Consider the following 18,445-nt stretch of genomic DNA (forward strand, 5'->3'; position numbering starts at 1 on the left):
TGCTGGATCCGCCCGAGCCTCTGCTGCGTTGAGATCCGGAGCTGCGACGCTGGGAAGAAGCATCGTGCTGTCGCCGCTGCTGGCGATGATGCTGCTGCTGTTGGGGCTGCTGCTTTTTTGGCTGGGTCTGCAGAGTTTCTTCTGCCGGTTGCTCTACCTCACTCATAGTGAGACCTTTCTGAGCACCGGCCATTCGTTTTCTGCCTCCTTTTTATGTGTAAGTGGGGCGGCGCACCGCTGGGCTATTACCCAGAGATGCTGTGCGCCGCCCCGGAAGTGACCCCTGAGCCGGGCATTCTGGGAATACCAGAATGCTTTGCGCCCGGTCCGCGCATGAGCGGGCGCACTCCGCCGCCGCCATCTTCCCTGCAAGGAGTCTCCAGGAGCACGCCTGCCGACAACGCCGGAGGAAGCGTCCGCTCCAGCGCCAGGACCCCAAGCGCCCGCCGGCGCCAGCAGAGGGACCCTCGGGCGAGCACGCTATCCGGCGAGCACACCGGCGGTAAGATACCAGGTGACCGCCGTCACCTATTACCGGTTCTATCTATGTTTCATGGGGGAGAAGCAGACTGGATCTTTCTTCACTGCTTCTCCCCCGCTCATGCACGGGCCCGCCGACCCTGAGAACGTGGCCTTCAGGGGAGGATTTGCCACCGAAATCGAAGCAGGGCCCCCCGCTGCCGACAACCGAATCGATGGACCCCCGGCATCCCACGACGTCCACGCTGCAGGTTCCCCGTCAGGGACAGGAAACCGAACTGATGCGGGAGAGAGGTACCGCCTTTTTCACCTGTAGGTTTCCTGTCCCTGAGGGCAGATCCCTCTCTCCGTGGTGCCGTCATGGGGTAAGAGAAATAGATTTAGTAGCCAGGCGTGATACCGGAGGATCTACCGGGGGAGATTGTGACCAATCTTTTCTTAGATCCTGGGCAAAGAGATATTTTGATTCCATGGGCTTCTGCCCTGTGAATCGTTTATCTGGACGGATCCTGTGAGAATCAACGATTTCCTTAAATTCGGGATGAGTGGCGAACACTATGAGCTCGTTTAGTCCTTTTAAAGGACACGGCATGATCCGTTTTAGATAAAGGTTCCTCCTCAAGTTTCAAAGCCTTATTCACTGACTCAAAGAGTCGAGAGTCTCCTGATAGTGATGGAATTCCTGATCTAGGGACGTGTCAGAATAGTCCTCTGAAACAGGTTCTCTACTAGCCCCAAAGGAAAGGGAGCAAGAAATGGAGCTCTCAGAACCCGAATCCCGGGGATGGTCTGAGGATATGGCACGAGTCCTTTTCCTGGAAGAGCAAGAGCTCCTTGGCAAGGTACGACCTCTGGAGTACGAGGGGTTTTGAGGATCGGAAGCGTCGTCCGTAAGAGTGCCCTGGTTAGAGGAAGGGTCTCGGAACGAGTCTAACGCCTTTGCCAGGGATGCCATAGACCGGGTAAGGGAGGTAGCCCACTCAGGGGGACCAGACTCACTAGGTTCGGTATCAGCAACAGGTGGTTCCTGAGCAGTCACCGATTCACAAGCTGTGCATAATACAGTATTGTGACCCTGGGGTAATGAGACCTTACAAGAGGTACATGCAGCGAAGACTACAGTGTGGGTTTACCCAGACTTTTTGTGAGGCCTTGATTGATTGAGACATAGTAGCCTTGAGGAGAGCGCTTACTAGCAGGGAAAGGGTTAAGCTATGGTTCTGCAGCTTACCCAGGTCCTGTGTCTTGAGTCCCCAGGGGAGGTCCGCAATGTATGGTCCTGAAGGCTGTGAATGCAAAGCCTGGAGCAGCGCTGCAGTATCAGCCCTGTGGGTGTCCCAAGATGGCTGCCGAGATCTGTGAGAGCGCTTCTCAGGGAACGAGAAGCGCTAGAAAAGATGGGCGGCGGTAATTGCCCGTGGGCGTGGCCAAAAACTCCAGCCTGTATGAAGGGGAAAAGCCTGGGACTAAATTTTAAAAACTTGCAGTTGCGGCTTGCAGCATCGCGACCGCTATTAGTGCCATCACACAGCCGCACTCCTTCATAGAGATGCTGCACTGCGGACCACCTTTATGCCCTGTTAGAGGTGCGGACCTCCCATACGCCGGGGACCAGGACCCCCAGCGCCTCGGCCCCCACAGTGTACTCAGAGTAGATGCGGTGGGCCGGTGCTCAATCCACCGTCGTCGTCAGGGAGGGGGTGGAGAGCTTCTGCCGCCTTGCGTCATCCGCTATATCAGTGGTGATGCAGTGGGGGGCTGCACGGACGCCATGTATAATATGTCCGGCTATGCACCTGGCTCCAGGAGAGGTAGATGGAGGGCTACTCCATGTGGTCACCTGCTATGGAGGGGGGAGATCGGAACGCGAAGGAACCGTCGCCCGCAAGATGAGCTCAGGGCTGGCATCCAATGTTGCAGGAAAGGATATGGGAGGAACGCTCCACGTACTCACCTGTTGATGATTCAGGGGAGATCGGAACCTAGAAAGGATCCGTCGCCCCCATTCGCTCCATTAAGGTAAAAAATAGAATAAAAATAAAAAATGAAAATAAAAACGGTGGGGTCTGAAACAGACCCAAGTGCCTCCTACAGACACTAAGCAAGAACTGGTTCACTGAGAGCCAGCAGGAGGGTGTATACTGCAGGGGAAGAGCTATTCTTTCTGTGTTTACTTAATGTCCTCCTAGTGGCAGCAGCATAACACCCATGGTCCTGTGTCCCCCAATGAGGCGTAGGAGAAATTCTATTTTTTAAACATTCATGCAATCAAACCTCCTTCTTCCCCCAACTTATATACTTGGGGTTGTGAATATATCTATTATTGTGGAGGTGTATTGACCCAATTCTACACACAGTGTTAAGAAGGAGAACGTGTCTGTGTTTAGTATGTCATTACCTGGGACCCGGCGCTTCTTTTTTCAGATTCGACTCTGCGTCGTGGAGGTGACAAGTCTGAATCGGAGCCTTTTCTCTGTCCTCGACGTGGCGGTGACAAGTCTGAATCGGAGCCTTTTCTCTGTCCTCGACGTGGCGGTGACAAGTCTGAATCGGAGCCTTTTCTCTGTCCTCGACGTGGGGGTGACAAGTCAGAGTCTGAACCTTTAGGTTGAGGACCCTTTCGATGTAAGAAACGAGAGTCCTGCTGTCGTGTCGCTGAATAATAGAAGATGGATGAATGATAAATCAAATCCAATGTCGTTAAATCAGCCAAAATACAGATCACAGACTTTCTACTGAGCCCCTTCACCACTCTGCTCACACTGGAGGATAAGCTGAGCGTTTCTGCCCATAAGTTTGTGGGATTCCCAAGACCCAACCTCCACAGATCAAAGAAACAGTCTCAAATTTTTCAAGTACGATGACTGGAATAAATTTCAATTTGAACGCACCTTTTTTCTGACTGTCTTGTGGTGGTGAGAAGGCTCTTCTCCGGGAAGGAGAAAGGTCAGAATCGGAATCATGCAGCAAAGAGGAATGTGGAGAGGTTCGCTGAGATTTCTTCACAATACGTTTTGAACTTGTGTCAAGCTTTTCTTTGTCCTGACGACCTTTGCGAGGTGGTGGAGAGACGCCCGGAGAGTCCCGCCTCATCCTGTGGGGTCGTGGAGAGGCGCCCGGAGAGTCACGCCTGAACCTGCGGGGTGGTGGAGAGGAGCCCGGAGAGTCCCGCCTGACCCTGCGGGGTGGTGGAGAGGAGCCCGGAGAGTCACGCCTGAACCTGCGGGGTGGTGGAGAGGCGCCCGGAGAGTCACGCCTGAACCTGCGGGGTGGTGGAGAGGTGCCCGGAGACTCACGCCTGAACCTGCGGGGTGGTGGAGAGGCGCCCGGAGAGTCACACCTGAACCTGCGGGGTGGTGGTGAAGCGCTCAGAGAGTCCCGCCTGCCCCTGCGGGTTGGAGAGGCACCCGGAGAGTCCCACCTGCCCCTGCGGGGTGGTGGAGAGACGCCTGGAGAGTCAAGCCTGCCCCTGCGGGCTGGTGGAGAGACACCTGGAGAGTCACGTCTGCCCTTGCGGGGTGGAGAGGCACCCAGAGAGCCCCGCCTGCCCCTCCTGGGTGGTGAGACGTCTGGAGAGTCTTGCCTGCCCCTCCTTTGCGGTGAGGCAACTGGAGAGTCTCGCCTACCCCTCCTGGGGGGTGAGGCAACTGGAGAGTCTCGCCTACCCCTCCTGGGGGGTGAGGCAACTGGAGAGTCTCGCCTGCCCCTCCTGGGGGGTGAGGCAACTGGAGAGTCTCGCCTGCCCCTCCTGGGGGGTGAGGCAACTGGAGAGTCTCGCCTGCCCCTCCTGGGGGGTGAGGCAACTGGAGAGTCTCGCCTGCCCCTCCTGGGGGGTGAGGCAACTGGAGAGTCTCGCCTGCCCCTCCTGGGGGGTGAGGCAACTTGAGAGTCTCGCCTGCCCCTCCTGGGGGGTGAGGCAACTGGAGAGACTCGCCTGCCCCTCCTGGGGGGTGAGGCAACTGGAGAGTCTCGCCTGCCCCTCCTGGGGGGTGAAACATCTGGAGAGTCTCGCCTGCCCCTCCTGGGGGGTGAGGCAACTGGAGAGTCTCGCCTACCCATCCGTGGAGGTGAGGCATCTGATGAGTCTCGCCTACCCCTCCTGGGGGGTGAGGCAACTGGAGAGTCTCGCCTGCCCCTCCTGGGCGGTGAGGCATCTGGAGAGTCTCGCCTATCACTCCTAGGAGGTGAGGCATCTGGAGAGTCTCGCCTGCCCCTCCTGTGTGGTGAAGCATCTGGAGAGTCTCGCCTGCCCCTCCTGGGCGGTGAAGCATCTGGAGAGTCTCGCCTGCCCCTCCTGGGCGGTGAGGCATCTGGAGAGTCTCGCCTGCCCCTCCTGGGTGCTAAAGCATCTGGAGAGTCTCGCCTGCCCCTCCTGGGTGCTAAAGCATCTGGAGAGTCTCGCCTGCCCCTCCTGGGCGGTGAAGCATCTGGAGAGTCTCGCCTACCCCTCCTAGGCAGTGAGGCAACTGGAGAGTCTCGCCTGCCCCTCCTGGGTGGTAAAGCATCTGGAGAGTCTTGCCTACCCCTCCTAGGCGGTGAGGCATCTGGAGAGTCTCGCCTGGTCTTTTTTGGAGAAGTCAGACGTCTTTTTGTTGAAGAGGAATTGTCTGGAGAATCATGCCTAGCCCTTCGAGGTAGAGACGAATCTGGAGAATCATGCCTAGCCCTTCGAGGTAGAGACGAATCTGGAGAATCATGTCTGGTCTTTTTTGGAGTATAATCTGAAGCGGCAGGAGAACTAGTGCCAGTCGTCTTAGCCACAGCAGAATCATCTTCTCTGGCCCTACAGATGGTATAAAATATAATTGAAGATTAAATTTACAAAATCACGTAGAACAGCAATACATTCTAGTAATTAATTAGGAAGTTACAGAGCCTAAGAAGCATATTAAGCATATTAGGTCCTAGGCCCAGTGGTAGGGCCTAACTACCAAACCAGGAGACCACTGTTCGGCCCCCACAGTTTTAACAACCCACTGGTACTCTGTTCCTGTGTTATAGGGGGTTATCTGCAGCCAAAGGAATCCTACTGACTGTGACTTCTAGAAGAGTTACACTGGCAAGATCCATGTTAACAAAGCTCCAGCCTCAACAGCCGTGACTGGGGAAGTGTGTATGATTAATCCTCACCGAAGCTGCGACTTTACCCACGAGATCAGGAGATCACTATGGCGGAGAGATCAATCACAGAACAAAGTAGCCATCACTCGGAAGTATACATCAGGAAACATTAAAGGATTAATCCACAGTCACAATTTTAAGACAAAGTTTTGGTCATGAGACATCAAATAACGCACAGGAGAAAATGTGACATTTGTCTGTGACTTGATGAATGGATGCTGAGATTTAGTAAGGATTCACAGGTTATGTAGAATTTTCAACATGGAAAAAACCAACAAACAGCGATTCATTACCAAAAAAGGCCAGCAGATTTGATTATTGTTTTAGATTATAGTGTTGAGGTCAGGTCATTCGTAGTACTGTAACCCTATCACAAGCAGTGCAACCGTGCAATGTTCATCCTCTTTAGGGCTGCTATAAAGATTGTCACACTCCCTACGATGTCTACAAGGCACATGCACTACAATTTAGGCAGATTTTTAGCCCACAGAGTCAGAACGTGTAGTAAGATAACAACGGTGTGCCTCATTCACACATTACCTGGAATCCTGCTCATTGGATCTTTCATCCTCAGGGGTCTCATCACCTACAGTAAAAAAAAAAGAAACAAATAACGAAATTCACTCTTCTGTAGACCCAATATTTGTAAGATAAAACTGAATAAATAAGGAGTCCATCTGCATACATTGGAGGAGACAGGACAATGGGTGTATGACATGCCACTAGTCAGCGGCTCCGCCAGGTGGGCTACACCCTCTCCTCGGACACCAGGCAGCGGCTCCACCAGGTGAGCTATACCCTCCCCTAGGACATGAGGCAGCTCAGCCCTAGGTAGTGGCTCCACCAGGTAGGCTATACCCTCTCCTAGGACACGAGACAGCAGCTAAGTAAAGCAACAAGAGAGAAACCTGAACCAGAAAATACAGGGACCAACATTACCCGAACCCAGGCAAAAACACATAGACTACAGGCAACATAAAGTGATCCCAAGGCAGGAACACTAAGAATAAGATAGGGGTTGGGTCAGACAATGAAGTCAAACAGACAATTTTCCTATAATAGTATTGTGGGAAACTGTGGGACTTCCTAAAGTAGTCCCAGTGGATGGAAAAAAAAAGCAGCAGGTGACCATGTGGACAGTCTAACAGATAGCGGCCCATGGTACCCTATGACCTAAATGGACATTGACAGAAGTCATGGATGGAGGCCCAGGTGGTGGCACTGCAGATTTGAGCAGCAGAGGCTAGACCACCCAGGAGACCTCAACCAGCTGGGTGGAATTAGCGATTTCCTGAAAATGTGGAAATTTGCCTTTGGTCTTTTAGGCTTGCACAATAGCCAACTTGGTCCATTTGGCAATGGTTGTTTTGTGTGGCCTGGAAAAGAGAAAAGGATTGCAGAAAGGCTTCCGAATCTGAAAGACGAGCCCTGATGGCTCTAACCAGGTGTAGACAATGGAGAGAGTGCTCGGGGGCAGGAAATGGAGATGGACAAAAAAAAAAGGATTGGACCACCGTTCGTCATCAGGAGTGCATTGTCCTTTGACAAGCAGGAAGGCAGCACATGGGGGACATAAGACCCTCATTCTTGGCACCTGTGGAAGTCCCGGAGGTCAGACCAACACTGATCATACATTTATCACCTATCCTATTATGCTCAAACATGTTATGCCCTTCAAGGGGCAAATTATTGTAGTTCTTTTTACTCCAGCTGATGGATGGTGGTCCTGAAGTTTCCTACAGCAAACAACACCAGAGTCGATCACAGGGGATTAGCCGACTCTGCACCCCCCCCCCCCCCCCCAGATCAGTCTATGCATTATTACATCTCACCTTTTATAACTCTCCACTTATTTGTGTTCCTGAACTCCTCCATTCGCTTGATCTCTTCTGGACGCTCATCGACAAACTCTGCCACCTGCACAACACAAGAGGATCATAACGGGATACCTGCCTCCATCACCGGCTCAAGGACGCACATAGCCTCAGACTCTTACTCCTTTCCACAGAGCACTAGACATCACTCATACAAATTGTATAGACAACGCTTCCGTGTGAAAAGGAAAAAAAACACCTTGCTTTTCATATTAATATAACCATGAAAAACATTTATTTTCAACCTCAGTGCACGTTCCCTCAGGTGCTATAAGTCCATATTTTCATACAACCGTCCGGGCTGCACACTGCTTTGGAGAAGGTTCCCCTAAAACTCTCTGACTATTCTAGATTGTTGTCAAATAACAAAACAAGTAATTCTGCACTGAACCTCCGACGCTTCTATTCCTATCAGATCCAGAGTCATGTCACCAAAGCAGCCAATCACTGGCTATAGCAGTGATGTGTTGGTCATCAGCTGCAGAAGTCACATAACTGCCTGGACTGAGCAGGAAGTACAGAGAGTATTGGAATAGGAGTGGCAGGGAATCGGTAAGGGAATACTCAAGATTTTTTTACAGCATTCCAATATTTCTTTTTTTTTTCTCTTCACTGACCAAACCACCCCTCTAATTCTGACAATGGGTGAGGATAAATAGCAGATCCCACATGACCAGCTGCTCTGCTCTTCTAAGGTGTTATCCGACCACAATACATTGACGATCTCGCCAAAGGATGGATCATCAAAATCAGATCGGTGGTGGGCTGACACCCCCACCCATCAGCTCTTACTTGCTCCATTCTTAGGGTAAATACTTTGAACAAAGGCGAGCGCCAGACCTCATTGGTAACATATTGACCATAGGCTAGGTCATCCATATGCCATCGGTGGAGGCCTGACACTTGGCTTTGCGCCTCTAAAAGGAGCAAATAAAAGCTGCTTGGTGCGACTGTTAGGTGTCTCACCTTCATGGATCTGATATTGATGACGAGCCTCCAGGGAGATCGCCAATATATTGCGACCGCACAACCTTTTAACCAGGTGGTGCCTCTGTCGTTGCCGTCTCCTGACTTTTCCCATCTATCTATATATATAATTGTCTAAGGGTTTTTCTGTCTGTCTGTATGTCTGTCTGTCTGCCCTGGAAATCCCGCGTCTCTGATTGGTTGAGGCCTGGCGGCCTCGACCAATCAGCGACGGGCATAGTATCGACGTAGATGTCATAATGGAAATCCCGCGTCTCTGATTGGTCGAGGCCGCCAGGCCTCGACCACTCAGCGACAGGCACAGTATCGACGTAGATGTCATAATGGTTGCCATGGCGACGATGTCAAAGGTTGCCTTGACCAATCAGCGACGGGCACAGTCTGCCGCGAATTCTGGAATCATCATTGTCCATATACTACGGGGACATGCATATTCTAGAATACCCGATGCGTTAGAATCGGGCCACAATCTAGTCTATATATATAATTGTATAAGGGTTTTTCTGTCTGTCTGCCTGTCCTGGAAATCCCACATCTCTGATTGGTCGAGGCCTAGCCAGGCCTCGACCAATCAGCGACGGGCACAGCATGGCGACGATGATGTCATAAAGGTTGCCTCGACCAATCAGCGACGGTCACAGTCTGCCACAAATTCGCCTCGACCAATCAGCGATGGGCACAGTATCGACGTAGATATCATAATGGTTGCCATGGCGACGATGATGTCAAAGGTTGCCTTGACCAATCAGCGACGGGCACAGTCTGCCGCGAATTCTGGAATCATCATTGTCCTCCACTGCTGTCAAGTGCCGCCATTGTGTAGGGTGTGTGCCTGCGTCTCCCTGTATGGGCGGCATCTCCCTGTGTTTCTATCTTAGAATGGGTCGTAAACGAAAATACGCCAACGAGGATGACAGAAAAGCAGCAGCAAGAAAACGACAACATCGGGAACAGGAGACACTACAACAAACTGCCGCCAGACAAGCCCAGGATGTGGAATCTCACAGACAGTGTCGCCAACAGGAGACACCACAACAAACTGCTGCTAGACAAGCCCAGGATGTGGAATCTCACAGACAATGTCGCCAACAGGAGACACCACAACAAACTGCTGCTAGACAAGCCCAGGATGTGGAATCTCACAGACAATGTCGCCAACAGGAGACACCACAACAAACTGCTGTTAGACAAGCCCAGGATGCGGAATCTCACAGACAATGTCGCAAACCAGAGACACCACAACAAACTGTTGTACGACAGGAACACACACTACACAATACAGGCCACGCACTATATATAACACAGCCCACTTACTATATAACGCAGCCCACGCAGTATATAGCAGCCACGCAGTATATAACATAGGGCACATAGTATATAGCACAGCCCACGCAGTGTATAACTGCGCTGCCCTCTGCCTGAACAGTCAGTGCGGAGAGACGGGACGCTGAGGAGCAGCGACGAGAGGTGAGTATGTGATATTTTGTTTTTATTGCCTCAGCAGCAGCATTACATGTGGCACAATGCTGTATGGAGCGTCTATGGGGCCATAAAGAACTGCATGGAGCATTATATGGGGCATCTATGGGGCCATAACTGCATGGAGCATTATATAGAGCATCTATGGGGCCATAACTGCATGGAACATTATATAGAGCTATCTATGGGGCCATAACTGCATGAAGCATTATATGGGCCATCTATGGGGCCATAACTGCATGGAGCATTATATGGGCCATCTATGGGGCCATAACTGCATGGAGCATTATATGGGCCATCTATGGGGCCATAACTGCATGGAGCATTATATAGAGCATCTATGGGGCCATAACTGCATGGAGCATTATATGGGCCATCTATGGGGCCATAACTGCATGGAGCATTATATGCGGCATCTATGGGGCCATAACTGCATGGAGCATTATATGGGGCATCTATGGGGCCATAACTGCATGGAGCATTATATGGGGCATCTATGGGGCCATAACTGCATGGAGCATTATATGGGCCATCTATGGGGCCATAACTGCATGGAGCATTATATGGGCCATCTATGGGGCCATAACTGCATGGAGCATTATATGGGCCATCTATGGGGCCATAACTGCATGGAGCATTATATGGGCCATCTATGGGGCCATAACTGCATGGAGCATTATATGGGGCATCTATGGGGCCATAACTGCATGGAGCATTATATGGGCCATCTATGGGGCCATAACTGCATGGAGCATTATATGGGCCATCTATGGGGCCATAACTGCATGGAGCATTATATGGGCCATCTATGGGGCCATAACTGCATGGAGCAATATATGGGGCATTATATGAGGCATCTATGGGGCCATAAAGAACTGCATGGAGCATTATATGGGGCATCTATGGGGCATTATATGGGGCATCTCTGGGGCCATAAAGAACTGCATGGAGCATTATATGGGGCATCTATGGGGCCATAACTGCATGAAGCATTATACTAGGTGACTGGGCAATGTACTGCGTGGGCTGCGCAATGTACTGCGTGGGCTGCGCAATGTACTGCGTGGGCTGCGCAATGTACTGCGTGGCTGCGCAATATACTATGCATACATATTCTAGAATCCCGATGCGTTAGAATCGGGCCACTATCTATCTATCTATAGATAGATAGATAGATAGACAATTATATAGTAGATATATCTATCTATCTAAGGGTCACTTCCGTCTTTTTGTCTTTCTGTCGGTCTGTAACGGAAATCCCAAGTCGCTGATTGGTCGCGGCAAAACAGCCACGACCAATCAGCGACGGGCACAGTCCGGCGGCAAAATGGCCGCTCCTTCCTCCCCGCAGTCAGTGCCCGCTCCATACTTCCCCCCCCCCCCCCCCCCCCCCAGTCAGCCCTCACACAGGGTTAATAGCAGCGTTAACGGACCGCGTTATGCCACGGTGTAACGCACTCCGTTAACGCAGCTTTTAACCCTGTGAGACCAACTTTTTACTATTGATGCTGGGTATGCAGCATCAATAGTAAAAAGATCTAATGTTACAAATAATAATAATAAAAAAAAAGGTTATTCTCACCTTCCGACGTCGCGCGCTGTGCTCAGCATGCAAGCGGCAGGTTCCTGTCATGTGGCCGCGACGTCATCACAGGTCCTGCGCTCAGACCAACCCTGGGACCGGAAGCTGCCGCGTGCACCGCACACCGGCGCCAGGACTTCAAGGGGCCTTCGGAAGGTGAGTATATGTTTATTTTTTATTTTAAGTCTTTTTTAACCACGCATATAGTGCCCACATTGCTATATACTACGTGGGCTGTGTTACATACTGTGTGGGCTCTGTTATATGCTACATCTCTGTGCTATATACTATGTAGCTGGTCAATATACAACGTGACTGTGCAATATACAACGTGACTGTCCAATATACTACGTGCTCTGTGTTATATACTATTTAGCTGTGCAATATACTATGTGGCTGTGTCAGTTCTGTTATATACTACGTCGACTGTGCAATATACTCCGTGACTCTGTTATATACTACGTGGCTGTGCAATATACTACGTAGCTATGCAATATACTACGTGCCTCTACAATATACTACGTGGCTATGTTATATACTACGTGGCTCTGCTATATACTACGTCGCTAACCAATATACTACATAGCTGTGCAATACACTACGTGGCTGTGCAATATACTACGTGGCTGTGCAATATACTACGTGGCTCTACAATATACTACATGGCTATGTTATATACTACGTGGCTGACCAATATACTACGTGCCTGTGCAATACACTACGTGGCTATGTTATATACTACGTGGCTGTGTTATATACTACGTAGCTCTGTTATATACTACGTAGCTATGTTATATACTACGTTGGTTGTGTCATATACTACGTCACCGTGCAATATAGTACGTAGCCTGTGCTATATACTACCTACATATTCTAGAACACCTGATACGTTAGAATCGGGCCACCATCTAGTCTACTATATAACTGTCTAAGGGTCACTTCCGTCTTTCTGTCTGTCACGGATATTCATTGGTCGCGGCCTCTGTCTGTCATGGAAGTCCTAGTCGCTGATTGGTCGTGGCAAAACGCCCACGACCAATCAGCCACGGCCATAGTCCGGCGGCAAAATGGCCGCTCTTTCCTCCCGCAGTCAGTGCCTGCTCCATACTCCACTCCAGTCATCCAGTCAGCCGTCACACAGGGTTAATGCCAGCGTTACTGGAGCGCGGTGTAACGCACTCCAGTTACGCAGCTATTAACCCTGTGTGACCAACTTTTTACTATTGATGCTGCGTATGCAAATAAGAATAATAAAAAATAAAGGTTATTCTCACCCTCCGACATCGCCCGCTGTCCTCGCCAGTGCAAGCGGCAGGTTCCGGTGCCAAGGATGCCATGCGAGAAAAACCTGCCATGACGTCACGGCCATGTGACCGCGACGTCATCACAGGTCCTGCGCTCATACCAACCCTGGGACCGGAAGCTGCCGCGTGCACTGCACACAGGCACCAGGACTTCAAGGGGCCTTCGGAAGGTGAGTATATGTTTATTTTTTAATTTAAGTCTTTTTAACCACGCATATAGTGCCCACATTGCTATATACTATGTGGGTTGTGTTACATACTGTGTGGGCTCTGTTATATACTACATCTCTGTGCTGTATACTAACGTGGATATGTTATATACTGCGTGGGCTGTGTTATATATTACGTGGCCAGTGTTATATACTGTGGGGGGCTGTGCTATATACTGCGTGGCTGCTATGTACTGCGTGGGCTGTGCTATATATTACGTGGCCAGTGTTATATACTGAATGGCTGCTATATACTGCGTGGGCTGTGTTATATACTGTTTGGGGTGTGTTATATACTGCGTGGCCACTGTTATATACTGTGTGGCCTGTATTAACGCAGCGGGTATTCTACAATATGTCTGTCTGTATGTATATAGCAGCCACATAGTATATAGCACAGGCCACGTAGTATTTATCTGCTATATACTACGTGGCTCCTATAAACTACGTGGCCTGTGCTATATACTATGTGGCTGCTATATACATACAGACATATATACATATTCTAGAATACCCGATGCGTTAGAATCGGGCCACCATCTAGTAACTTCATATTTGCCCTTACAGATAATGGATGACTTCCATCCAGCTAAAGAAAAGATGTGCTCAGGTTACACGATTGATTACATGGCTCTATCAAATTGTCAGTGTATAAACCCAGAATTTAAAAGGTTGGATTTCCACATCAAAGTTTGCTCTAGGTGCAAAAGAAAAACAAAACAAACCGGTGAGCAGTGTACCATGACGGAACTCTCAATAGGACAGAATCAGGGGCACTCACCACTGGCTGGTCCTCCGCCTCCTCCACTGGTTCTTCCTTTTTTATCGGTTCCTTCTTCCAGTCTTCTGCATCATCATCTACTATCCGCATCCTAAATGTAAGACGTATAATGAAGATCAACAGATCTATGGAAATTGCTGGAAACTTCAGGAACAAATGTGTTATTCCCATCTGATAAAGGGCCGGTGTGATACACGAATAGATGAATAGAGGGGGTCCAACCGCAGGGACCCACAATCGTGCCAATTACAGCCCTCGCTGTGTCCCATTCCTCTAAATGGATGCATGTTGCAGTTCCCTGTGACCACAGAGCAGGAGACAAAGCACCTAATCAGCAATGAGACCGCTTCCTTCTCGGATCGATGAGAGACCGACCACATATAGTGACGACACATCCTAGCAACAAGAAACTGCAAAAGATCTGCACAACTCCGTGCAGATTTGTCAGATTTTCCTATGACTTTTTCAGGTTTTACTACACACAGCAAATCCGTTGCTCTTGGTACGTTCACACACAGCAGTTTTATATGCGTTCTTTATTTGTGCAGGAAAAACAAACACAGAGCAGGGTCAGAACACTGCAGCGGAAATTACAAACGTGTTATGGAGTATTAAAATTACAAGTAAAAAAAAAGCTTGAAAGAACTGTCAAAAAAGCAATAAAAATAAGCAAACATTAAGTATTCTGTTACTGTAAAATGCTGATATTTTAGTATGAAAAAAAAAAAAAAGCATAAAAACAGCTACTTGTGAACAAGCCCATATGGTATGTGCAGATGAGATTTATGAGGAGTTTATGAATTGGGTCCACAACTAAGAAAAAAACAGGCTTAAAAAAATGACTGCAATGCTGTTCAAGTGTTCACTTTTGAGCATTTTTTTCCACTACATGTTTAAAAAAAGGTCTGGTAGGAAAAAGAAAGAAGCGGCTTCTGATTGGATCTGCTCCAAACTAGGCCACGTCCAATCAGAAGGCTGCAAAGAACGCTTCAAGAGATTGAAAACTCCACCATAAACTACCGAAAGAAAGAAAATGGAAAATTTTAGCCTTACAGGAAATCCGTCGCCAGGCTTTTATGTAATCTGGGAGCAGCATGTGGCAGAGACCCTGATTCCAGCGACGTGTCACTTACTAGACTGATAGTATTGACACAGAAAAACAGTGTTTTATCAGCAGATTATCACTACCAGGTGTCTGGTGCCTTCTGGTCCAACCAAGTCCCCACCACCAATTGGCAGCTTTCTGCCTATGCACAAAAAGCAGCCGAGCAGTGGTATGAGCGGGGCTCAGCATTCACAGTACTGCTACATCTGCAGCAGAGAAAACTGATTCTATCAAAACTGCTGCACCCAGTAAATAAAGTGATACATCACAGGAATCGGTCTCTGTCTCTACATCATAATGCAGTCAGATTACATGGTTAAAACCTGCTGACAGATTTGATGGACTGTGGGTCATTTCTAACGTCTAGGAATAGAAGACAAATGCAGATAGCCTGCTAATCAGGCTAGGCAGTGGGAGATTCAGCTGCAGCAGGGAAGAGGGACACGGAGGAGCTGTCAATCAGATGGGCAAACATTCAGCGGCAGGTAGGAGGCACACCGAGGAGCTGTCAGCTAGGTTGATTCCTCAGCGGCAGGGAGGAGGCACACTGAGGAGCTGTCAGCTAGGTTGATTCCTCAGCAGCAGGGAGGAGGCACACTGAGGAGCTGTCAGCTAGGTTGATTCCTCAGCGGCAGGGAGGCACACTGAGGAGCTGTTAGCTAGGTTGTTGGAGATTCCGCAGCGGCAGGGAGGAGGCACACTGAGGAGCTGTCAGCTAGGTTGATTCCACAGCGGCAGGGAGGAGGCACACTGAGGAGCTGTCAGCTAGGTTGATTCCTCAGTGGCAGGGAGGAGGCACAATGAGGAGCTGTCAGCTAGGCTGATTCCACAGCGGCAGGGAGGAGGCACACTGAGGAGCTGTCAGCTAGGTTGATTCCTCAGCGGCAGGGAGGAGGCACACCGAGGAGCTGTCAGCTAGGTTGATTCCTCAGCGGCAGGGAGGAGGCACACCGAGGAGCTGTCAGCTAGGTTGATTCCTCAGCGGCAGGGAGGAGGCACACCGAGGAGCTGTCAGCTAGGTTGATTCCTCAGCGGCAGGGAGGAGGCACACCGAGGAGCTGTCAGCTAGGTTGATTCCTCAGTGGCAGGGAGGAGGCACACTGAGGAGCTGTCAGCTAGGTTGATTCCACAGCGGCAGGGAGGAGGCACACCGAGGAGCTGTCAGCTAGGTTGATTCCTCAGCGGCAGGGAGGAGGCACACCGAGGAGCTGTCAGCTAGGTTGATTCCTCAGCGGCAGGGAGGAGGCACACCGAGGAGCTGTCAGCTAGGTTGATTCCTCAGCGGCAGGGAGGAGGCACACCGAGGAGCTGTCAGCTAGGTTGATTCCTCAGCGGCAGGGAGGAGGCACACCGAGGAGCTGTCAGCTAGGTTGATTCCTCAGTGGCAGGGAGGAGGCACACTGAGGAGCTGTCAGCTAGGCTGATTCCACAGCGGCAGGGAGGAGGCATACTGAGGACACAGCACTCAGGCTGGGGGGCAGTGTGTTACACACCCACATTGCATCACCCAGCTCTTACACTCAGGGAGGTGTCTGGCATTAGGGGACACACAGGATTGTGTTATTTGCCGCAGGGGTCCTATCTGGTGAAGTTTGGGGCAATCCCACCACACCCACAGAGCACTGTGCAGGGCTCCAGCTCTGGTGACATCTGCAGACACCTCTCACTGACCAGGCAGGTTCTATAGTAACATACAGCACGTCTATCTCACAGGAGGACATGACGCGCAGTGCTGGGAGTTGTAGTACCACACAAGCGGCTCGAACACTGTCTTACCCCTTCCCCTCCGGCCTCGCCTTCTTTTTCTTCTTCTTGGCAGCTCCATCATCTAAGCTCCCTGGGTCCAGATAGCGCTTCAAGTATTCGGCTTTAGAGATGCCCTGCACTTTACTTGCGGGCGCCGCCATGTTTACGGTGGCGGAAGTTAGAGGAATAACACTTCCGGGTTGGCAAATAACTTCCGGCGACTACGCGATCACTGTCTAGTGACGTCACGGCGTGAGTGCGTCATCCAGTGTGTGCGGACTGTTCCATTGGAAGCTGGGAGGGGTTGGACTTAGCTGCTGTGAGTGGTACAGTCCAGCTGCTACATAATTGCACGCTGGGACTTGTAGTTTATAACTGCTGGAGTGACACAGGGTGAGAAAAATCCTGGAATTCTGCTCATTGCTGGTTCCCAACTACAACTCCTAGCATGCACTGCTTGAGCCCAGCATGCTGGGTGTTGTAGTTTCCTAACAGGCTTTATTTTTATTTTCTTCCTGGCCAGCATTATACACTGCTCAAAAAAAAATAAAGGAAACACTCAAATAACACATCCTAGATCTGAACGAATGAAATATTCTCATTGAATACTTTGTTCTGTACAAAGTTGAATGTGCCAACAACAAAATCACACAGAAATCTTCAATGGAAATCACATTTATTAACCAGTGGAGGTCTGGAGTTGGAATGATACTCAAAAGTGGAAAATGAAGTTACAGGCTGATCCAACTTCAGTGGAAATGCCTCAAGACAAGGAAATGGTGGCGTGTGTGTGTGTGTGTGTGTGTGTGTGTGTATATATATATATGTGTGTCCTCCACATGCCTTTGTGACCTCCCTACAATGCCTGGGCATGCTCCTGATGAGGCGGCGGATGTTCTCCTGAGGGATGTCCTCCCAGCCCTGGACTAAAGCATCCGCCAACTCCTGGACAGTCTGTGGTACACCGTGACGTTGGTAGATGGAGCGAGACATGATGTCCCAGATGTGTTCAATCGGATTCAGGTCTGGGGAACGGGCGGGCCAGTCCATAGCTTCAATGCCTTCATCTTGCAGGAACTACTGACACACTCCAGCCACATGAGGTCTGGCATTGTCCTGCATTAGGAGGAACCCAGGGCCAACCGCACCAGCATATGGTCTCACAAGGGGTCTGAGGATCTCATCTCGGTACCTAACGGCAGTCAGGCTACCTCTGGCGAGCACATGCAGGGCTGTGCGGCCCTCCAAAGAAATGCCATCCCACACCATTACTGACCCACTGCCAAACCGGTCATGCTGAAGGATGTTGCAGGCAGCAGATTGCTCTCCACGGCGTCTCCAGACTCTCACGTCTGTCACATGTGCTCAGTGTGAACCTGCTTTCATCTGTGAAGAGCACAGGGCGCCAGTGGCGAATTTGCCAATCCTGGTGTTCTGTGGCAAATGCCAAGCGTCCTGCACGGTGTTGGGCTGTGAGCACAACCCCCATCTGTGGACGTCGGGCACGCAAACATCCTCATGGAGTGGGTTTCTAACCGTTTGTGCAGACACATGCACATTTGTGGCCTGCTGGAGGTCATTTTGCAGGGTTCTGGCAGTGCACCTCCTGTTCCTCCTTGCACAAAGGCTGAGGTAGGGGTCGTGCTGCTGGGTTGTTGCCCTCCTATGGCCCCTTCAACGTCTCCTGGTGTACTGGCCTGTCTCCTGGTAGCGCCTCCAGCCTCTGGACACTACGCTGACACACAGCAAACCTTCTTGCCACAGCTCGCATTGATGT

General features: G+C 50.4%; 1 protein-coding gene across 4 annotated transcripts in view; it reads right to left on the reverse strand.

Moving 5' to 3' along the window:
• The window catches only part of BUD13 (BUD13 spliceosome associated protein), a 39,544-nt gene extending 22,617 nt beyond the window's left edge, over nt 1-16,927 (reverse strand). Inside the window, exons 1-9 of one of the 4 annotated variants that reach the window (XM_077249845.1) lie at nt 16,699-16,927; nt 13,818-13,908; nt 7,434-7,518; nt 6,142-6,187; nt 4,376-5,263; nt 3,701-4,336; nt 3,372-3,616; nt 2,992-3,135; nt 2,879-2,946 (exon numbers count right to left, since the gene is read on the reverse strand). In XM_077249845.1, coding sequence (XP_077105960.1) covers nt 2,879-2,946; nt 2,992-3,135; nt 3,372-3,616; nt 3,701-4,336; nt 4,376-5,263; nt 6,142-6,187; nt 7,434-7,518; nt 13,818-13,908; nt 16,699-16,829 — 2,334 coding nt within the window. In that variant the 5' untranslated portion in view covers nt 16,830-16,927. Of the gene's footprint in view, nt 1-2,878; nt 3,136-3,371; nt 5,264-6,141; nt 6,188-7,433; nt 7,519-13,817; nt 13,909-16,698 lie in introns of all 4 variants that reach the window. The other 3 variants (XM_077249844.1, XM_077249843.1, XM_077249842.1) reach the window with 3 other exon arrangements.
• Between the last annotated feature and the right edge of the window lie 1,518 nt (nt 16,928-18,445).

The sequence above is a fragment of the Ranitomeya variabilis genome, chromosome 4 (assembly GCF_051348905.1).
Source record: "Ranitomeya variabilis isolate aRanVar5 chromosome 4, aRanVar5.hap1, whole genome shotgun sequence".
Classification (NCBI taxonomy): Eukaryota; Metazoa; Chordata; class Amphibia; order Anura; family Dendrobatidae; genus Ranitomeya; species Ranitomeya variabilis.